Consider the following 7,673-nt stretch of genomic DNA (forward strand, 5'->3'; position numbering starts at 1 on the left):
ATCCTGTCATCTGACACGGAACAGGGACAGGCAAGGGGGCCCTGGGGAGGCAGAGTGCCTTCTTGCAAAAGAGCCCTCCAAGGCCACTGAACAGAGTCATTGCTCCATAAGCCTGATTTGGGGTGGGGGGGTCAAATGACCACCTGGGACCCTCATTTCCCACTGACTCATTTCCAGAACACTCAACACTCAGTCTGCACAAGATACACTAGGTTCCCCAGAAGGGTGGGGCCAGTGACCATCAAAGGTACATATTCAGGACATCCAGTGCATGCCTGCCATCCAAGTTCTACAACTTGATGCAGATCTGTGATCAGGTGTTAAATCACCCTGAGTGGTGATATCTTATTTTCTCTCTCTCAGTGTCTATCTCTTTCTTGATTTCTAGCCTTAGTCTTGTAAGTGTAAAAACATTTCTAAATCTACTAAATCCCATTATTTGTAATCCATTGGTCTCAATATATAGTGTGGTGTGGCTTTGTTTGCAAGAAACATACTCACTTTTAGGTGAAGTTGTGCTTTGCTTGGACCTCTGGGTAACTGTTGTTACTCCTGAGCACCGCTCAGAGGATTATAGAAGCTCATCTCACTGGTGTGGTTGTTACAAGGGATTAGGTAAGAGAGGGTTAACCTGGCCCCTGGGGTTACCTCCACACATATCCATCTGCTGGGATGGGACAGACAGGTCTGAGAGGAGGGCTGGACTCCTCTCTGAGAAGGGGTTTAGAAAGCAAGGGGGTCCAGTCTGAACCTCCCTGGTTTGCCAACCTGGTGGGATGTGACAGTCCACATTTGAAATCTTCCATAAGAGCAAGGTTTGGACAAAGCCTTCAGGTAGATTGCAGTAGACCTTTAGGGAAAAACTACTGTTCCAGTTAGAGACTGTGTCTACTCATTTGCCCACTGCATTTTGTCTTCTTTCCCCTGTTTTTCTGCTCTCCCTGTTGCCCTCTGCTAGATGGATCAAGCAGTGAACTTCAACCACAGTGTGATCCCACAGGGAGCAAGAGCCCTCACACCTCTGCTGGAAAGCTTTCTCTGTAGCCCCAAAGGCTTCAAACAAGATGAAACATTGGCTATGGTCGAGTCACAGCAGGTGTTATCCCAACTCAAGTGCAGCTAGGGAGCAAGGGAAGTTTTATGCAGACTGGATTTGGGCCACTGAGAATCTCTTTTCTAGGCCTTTGCAGCTGCAAAGGCACTCACAGACCACTGCAGTACAAACAACACATGAAGATGACTGTTTTTTTTTTTTTTTATCAAGAACCTTGTTTGGTGTTACAGGAGGATTGATTTAATTGTTCAAACTGATCATTGTTTTGAAGATGAAAGGATAGGCTCCTAGCTGGAAACACTAACATAGCTGTCCTTCTCACAGCTGCCAAGATTTTTAGATTTTTGGTGTTAATTAGTGCTTTTCACCAACAGATACCTTTAATAAATACTCAAATAATAAATAAATAAATAAATAAATAAATACCGCTTTGTGCTTTGTTAACATCAAAGTCTTTGAAGCCTTTTGCCAGGCCAAGTGTTACTATTACCTACGAGTCCTGTGAGAAGGGCCTGACTCCACTTCCATCCATAGCGCTAAGAGCAAGCCCATCCCCTGAGGATGTGCCTGCCATTACACAGCAAGCCAAGGCCAATGGAGCAAACATCACCCATGTGCCTTAACTTCCTACTTTCAGGCTTCCTACCCTCAACAGCACCAACTGTACCACAGTTCCAAGAAGAGCAAGTTCCATCAAGCTCAAAAGAAAACCTCTAGTTGCTTCATTTTTCAGGACAGTTTGTGTAAGTCTCCAGCCTGGCAGGGCACCAGGGTCTTTGGTCTGCTGCTGTCGCTGTTCCTTTAACACCTTTGTTAAAGCCTTCTGCGAGGTTTTTGACCTGCTGTGACCTCCTGGGAAATGGTGGTAGTCAGTCTATCCATGCCAGAGTGAATGTCTGTGCCATACATCAGCCACCTCCTGGTTTTCTCTTCTACTGTCTTACGTCAGAGACATCTGCAAAGAAACAAGACCCTGTCTGTTCTTTCTGCTTCTCCCCCCATGTTCCAGGTCTGATGCCATCACCACAGCAACCCAGCGTGGCATCATGGATGATAGAACAGATAGCTGTCACTGCCTGGACCATCAAAAAAGACAGCAGAAAGTGCCTGGTTTGGATGTGTGCTCCTAACTGCAAGCCAGCAGAGAGCACACACAGAAACCTGGGGCAGAACACTCATACTTGAATGGTATTCATAGTGTGCTTTTCAAGTGCATTAATAGCAGAAGGAATCGGTTCCCTCTAAATGGTATTGAGTTATAAAAAAGTTCTCTCACCTAAGAGAATCTGTCATGTTCCCTGTTTTGTGCATCCACTCTTTCTTGTGCCTTACTTAAGGATACAACTGTTAGCACCAGTGGGCAGATAACTGCTGCCCTCTTCGGTAGACAATGATAAGAGCTAGATCAACACCTCATTTTACACAGCTCACAGAACCACTTGGTTAGAAGGGACCTTCTGGAGGACAACCAGTCCAACCTCCTGGTCAAGGCTGGATAAGGTTGCTGAGGGTCCCCTTGAGTTTTAGGAATTCCCAAAGGCAGCAATTTCTCTGTGCAATCCGTTTGCAGATTTCCATTTACGAGTGATCCAGACGTGTGCCACAAAGGCAGCTTCCACAGGGTCATTCATTACTATATCTTAACGAACAGGAGGCTTGTGTGGCTGCCTGTCAGTTTATGGATTACCCACAAACTCCTCCCCTTGCCCCCCTCCTCTAAAAGGAAATAAGAAATTGTACAGATGTTTGTAAGAGAAACTTTGAAAGGAGGAGAGGTGAGGCTGTCTGGGAGGGAGAAGAACTGCCACCAGCAAAAGTGAAACTGTGTTTGCAAGCACTTCAGACAGCTCCTGTCCAGCTCCCATCATAACGTCTACTTGCATGGTGTTACAAAGTCTTGCTCTGTGCTTTCTCTTGCTCTGGGCCAGCAGCAGGCAGGGGCACCCAGGGGCATTGTCATTCTGTACTCAGCCCTCCTCACCTTTGGCGTGGGAGAGCTGTGGCTTTGCAAATGCAGTCCCATAACTAAAACCAGACCACCTGTCACTCAAGGCAGAATCAACTGGTGTGGTTGTAGTCTGCATGCTCTAGTAGTCAGTAGTCTCTGCTGTCTGCATTTCTGACTGCAAGGAGCACAGCTGTAGTCAGCTCCAGTGTAGACAATCGGTAACTCACAGGCTTCAAGCAGACTTCTTCTGCAACCCTCTCTGAGAAAACACTTGTGCCTGTGGGGTGGAGGACACAAAAGCTCACTTCCCCTCCATAAAGACGACTGAGGTCAGGCCTTAAAACACACCCAGAACAAAAACATATTTCACAAAGAATGTAAAATAGCTGCCATGATTTTTGTGCGGTACCCTGCTCCCCCAAAATAAGAAATTGGGGCCAACAGCTGTTGGGGTTTTTTCTGTATCTTGAATGTTAATGCAGAGGGTCTTTCTGATGCATTATGACAGACAATCAGTGAGGTATACCCACTCATCCATGATGAGATCTTTCATTTCTTATTCAGGTGTGCATGTAGCTCTGCTTCCAAGGCCATCTTGTCAAAGGTGCGCATGTTCGTCTCCTCCCGTACCTTTTCCCGGACATGGAAGGATGCCCGAGCAACAGACCTGGCATTTTCTAACACAGTCTTCTTCTCTTTGGAGATCTGCTCACTTCTCTCCAGCTTCCTCTCTATAGAGAGGAGGATCTCCCTGCGCCGTAAGTCCTCATACTGTTCCACCTTTTGCTTGTTCATCTTCTGCACCTTCTCCTTTTCCAGACGGCTCAAGACCACCTTGCGGGCTTTTTCTTGGACAGCCTCCTCGGCCACCTGGGCAGCATGCTGGAGCTTTCTCTCTGTCTCTCTAGCCAGGGCTTCTAAGTGTTCCTTCTGCTCTCTTTCCTTCTTCTCTGCTGCCAGTTTGGCTCTCTGGATCTGCATGTCCTCCCGCCTGGACTTTTCCCTAAGCTCCTGGTTCCTCTTCTCCACCAGCTGCTCATAGTTCTCCTGAGCTTTGGTCAAACTCATCTCCAGGGAGGCCTTCAGCATTTCCTTCTCTTCTGCCTCTTGCTTGGCCAGTTCCTTGAGCAAGGCCTCATGCTTCAGCTTTTCTGCTTTATTGAGCAGTTTCTTCTCCTTCTGCAGCTGTACCTCCTTCCGGAGCCTCTTCTGCGTGGCTGTGGACAGCTTCTCTTGCAGGAGCTGCTCCTCTCGCTCCCGGTGCTCCTTCTTGCCCTCCTCCTTCACCTTCAGGTTGTGCTCTTGATGGAGCTTCTTCTGCTTGTCCTCCTGGATGGCCCTTTCCAGCCTCTCCCTCCGCAGCCGCTCTTGCTTCTCTGCTTGCTCCCGCCACCTCTCCTCGCACACCAGGCGCTGTCTCTGCTTCAGCAGTGCTGCCTCCTCCTGTTCCTGGCTCAGCCTCCCCCGTCGCTTTTCCACCTGGCTCTCCCAAATCCGCTGGCCCTGCAAGAGCGCCTTCTGCTTGTCCTTCTCCTCCTGCTCCTTCCGCTGCTCGGCCAGACGCCGCTGGCTGTCCCACTGCAGGTGTGCCGCCTGCCGCTGCTCCCGCAGGAGACGGGCCTCCTGGTGCTTGGCAATCATCAGTGCCGCAATCTTCTTGTCCCTCTCAGGCACCTCTGAGAGACCCTTCTGCCTCTTCACCTCCCTGACGATCCTCTCCACCCTCTGCGCAGTCTGCGGCGAGTGGCTGAGGTCGCCCAGGCTGAAGCTGCGGCCCAGCAAGGAGCCCTGTGCTGCGGCTGCCCCTCGGCCCCGGCTGCCCGCCTTGCCCCCGCGGTCCCGCAGGCTCTCCCCGCTGTAGGAGGATGATGTCCCCGACTCGGAGGAGGTCTTGCCCCAGCTGCCCTCGCGGCGCTTTTGCAGCGAGTCCAGGGAGTGGCTCTTGGCCTTCGCGCCCCCCGAGGACCCGGACTTCCCCCTGGCAGGGGGCCGGGACCCAGCGGGGGCGGCCCGGGAGGCGATGCGGGCTGCGGGCGAGGGCGGCAGGCTGCCGATGGGGGCGAGGATCCGCCTCTTCTCCTCCCGAATAATCCTCTCCCGCTCCTCCCGGCATTGCTGCAGCTTGCGGCGGCGCTCCCGCTCGTAGGCCTCGTAGAGACCGGCAGCTACTCGCATGGAGCGCCCGGGGGCCTCCCGCAGCAGCTCCCCCAGCGCCCGTGGCAGCAGCTCCACCGGCCGCACGGCGCAGCGGGCGCAGGCTTCCAGCGACCGCGGGCTGGTCAGCACGTACCGGCTGCCCTCCGCCGCAGCGCAGTCGAAGTTGTACAGGTCCAGGTGCAGCAGCGGCGACTGCTCCCCGGGGCGAGCCGGCTCTCCCCCCGCTGCAGCTGCCGCCCCGCCGGGCACTGCCGGGCCGGGCTCCGGAGGAGGCTCAGCCGGTGGCTCCACCATGGCTCGGCCTGCAAGGGAGAGAGCGGCGGCGGGTGAGCGGGGCGTGCGGACTCCTTTTGTCTTCCAGGGACGGCGCAAAGGCAGGGCGGTTAGGATGAGCTGGAGAGGGTCCGCGGCACCTGCACCCGGGTGGGGTGGGGATGCTTGGGCTGGAGGAGTGCAGCTGGAGTGCGTTTGCAGAGGGAGGGAACCAGGTTGTGTGGGGTGTTTGGGGGGGGGGAGGGGGAGGGGGGCGCGCAGTGTTTAATGGGGGGTTGGCTGGGGTGGGGTGTTTTTGGGTGTGTGTGTTTCGGCGGTCATGGGAGGTGATGGGAGTGTGTGCTCTGGCACGGGGGGGGGGGGGGGGGGGGGGAAGGGGAAGGGGAAGGGGGAGGGGGAGGCTTAAGGGTGCGTGGGCTGTGCATGGGAGGTTTTTGGGGTGATGGGGGCGCTTAGGTGCTGGTGGGGTGCGTCTAGACCCTCTGCGGTATGTTTGGGCTCTGAGCGCAGACGTGTTTGGCTCCGAATGTGGGGTGCTGGGCTCATGGCTTCTGTCTGGGCCAGGGGAGGGGAATTTGGGGTAGGGGAGTTTGGGATGGCGGTGTTCGGGCTGTGAACGAGGATGCTCGCAGCGCACTGGGCTTGGCAGAGCGGCGGACGGGAGCGCCCGGGCTGCGACTGAGGATGGGGGTGCAAGAGGGCGTCAGGCAGGGCTGGGTGCTGGACCGGTACCTGCCCCCCCCGGGCCGGTGCCCACAGCGCAGGACGGAGCTCCCCTGTCCCGTCCCCCCCACCGCGGCACTCACCGGCAGGCAGCCCCGCGCTTTGTCTCGGTGCCGGCAGCCTCAGGCGGGGATCAGGCGGGCGGAGGATCCTTCATGGCACCCCGGTCCCCGCGCTGTGCCCCCAGCTCCGGGGCAGCTGCGGGCACGGCCGGCGGCCCGCAAGCTGCGGCGCTGCAGGCCCCGCGCAGGGGGCGGGGGAAACCCGCCCCGCGGCGGGGCTGGGGACAGCCGGGCGGTGATATTAAGCCCCCCGCCCCGCCCCACCAACGGCGAGGGGCTGGGCCGGTGCGAGGGGCTCGGGCGGAGGACAAACGCCCGGCCCGCCCAGGCGTGTGTCCTTCCCTGCGGGCATCCTCCGGCGCTGTGCGCATCCCTCCCTCCTTCCCGGTGTCCTTCCGTGCCCCTGCCTGTCCGCGCACGCACCCTTCCCCGCGTATCTTCCTCATACAAGCGGCAATTTCAGGGTCGTCTGTGCCGTGTGTCGTCCGTCCGTGTCGTGCGTGTGTGGCCCCCCGCCCCGTTTTGCGCTGTGCTTGCACAAGCCCATCTGTATTGGGAGTTAGTGTGAGCAAGGGGTGTGGGAAGGAGAAGGGAATGCTAACCCAGTTTAAGACATGGCAAGCTGAGCCACGGCAAGCTAAAGATGCCTGCCTTGGGCCACCTGGGGAGCTCGTGCCGGAGATGGAAAGGACAGGCACACCTCTCGCATTTCACTTCAAAGCAGTTTCCAGCTGTGAAACCCTATTCCCTTCAGCGCTAGCACGAGCTACTGCTTGCTGGGGGGGAGACTGGCAAGGGAGGACTAGGATGCTGTGATAGGCAACACAGCACACCTCTTCTGCAACTTTGAATGTGCTGGTTGCAGATTCCCCCTCCCCCTCATTTCTACAGAGACCTTGGGCTCAACAGCCACCGTGGGGTTGAAGAATGCCCTTCTCCAGAACTCCTGCTCAGCAAAAAGGGGGTTGTTGCAGGCTGTGGAGCTTCAGAGCGTCTGTGCCATGGAGTAGAGCAACTCTGATTTTGATTAGGCAGAGGACAGTAATAGCAAATGCACCATTAACTATTGGATTATGACTCCAGTACTTTTCAGCATTTTCTCATTTCACCTCTACAGGTGCAGCTTGATGTACTTTGCTTTAGTAAAGAATGACATGGCAGTCACTAAAGGACTTCCAGAATGGCCCAAGACAAGGATACAGAGTGACAGAAAGACCCAAGAAAACCCTAGGGAGTCCTCAGGAGAAAGCTGAAGAGGTGCAGGTTGGTTGTGGTTTCAAACTGTACAGGCAAAGACTTTGAATTGTTCTCATCCCTATGTTGGTGAATGCTCACAGTGAGTGGGCAAACTCCACTAATAAACCATATCAATTAATCTGGTTGCATTCATTCATCATCATAGTCTGCAGGGGACAGTTATAAAGCTTGGTGATTACTTACGTAAAAATCCTGAGAC

The 7,673-nt window shown here is 54.9% G+C and overlaps 1 protein-coding gene across 1 annotated transcript; it reads right to left on the minus strand.

The window, feature by feature from the left end:
* Nucleotides 1-3,551: 3,551 nt before the first annotated feature.
* CCDC177 (coiled-coil domain containing 177) lies at nt 3,552-5,484 on the minus strand (the record flags this gene model as incomplete). The annotated part of the gene is made up of 1 exon (XM_084262985.1): nt 3,552-5,484. The coding sequence occupies exon 1, from the start codon at nt 5,451-5,453 to the stop codon at nt 3,552-3,554; it is 1,902 nt and encodes a 633-aa protein (XP_084119111.1). The 5' UTR covers nt 5,454-5,484.
* Nucleotides 5,485-7,673: the final 2,189 nt, after the last annotated feature.

This window comes from Gallinula chloropus, assembly GCF_964237585.1.
Source record: "Gallinula chloropus genome assembly, chromosome: 4".
Taxonomy (NCBI): domain Eukaryota; kingdom Metazoa; phylum Chordata; class Aves; order Gruiformes; family Rallidae; genus Gallinula; species Gallinula chloropus.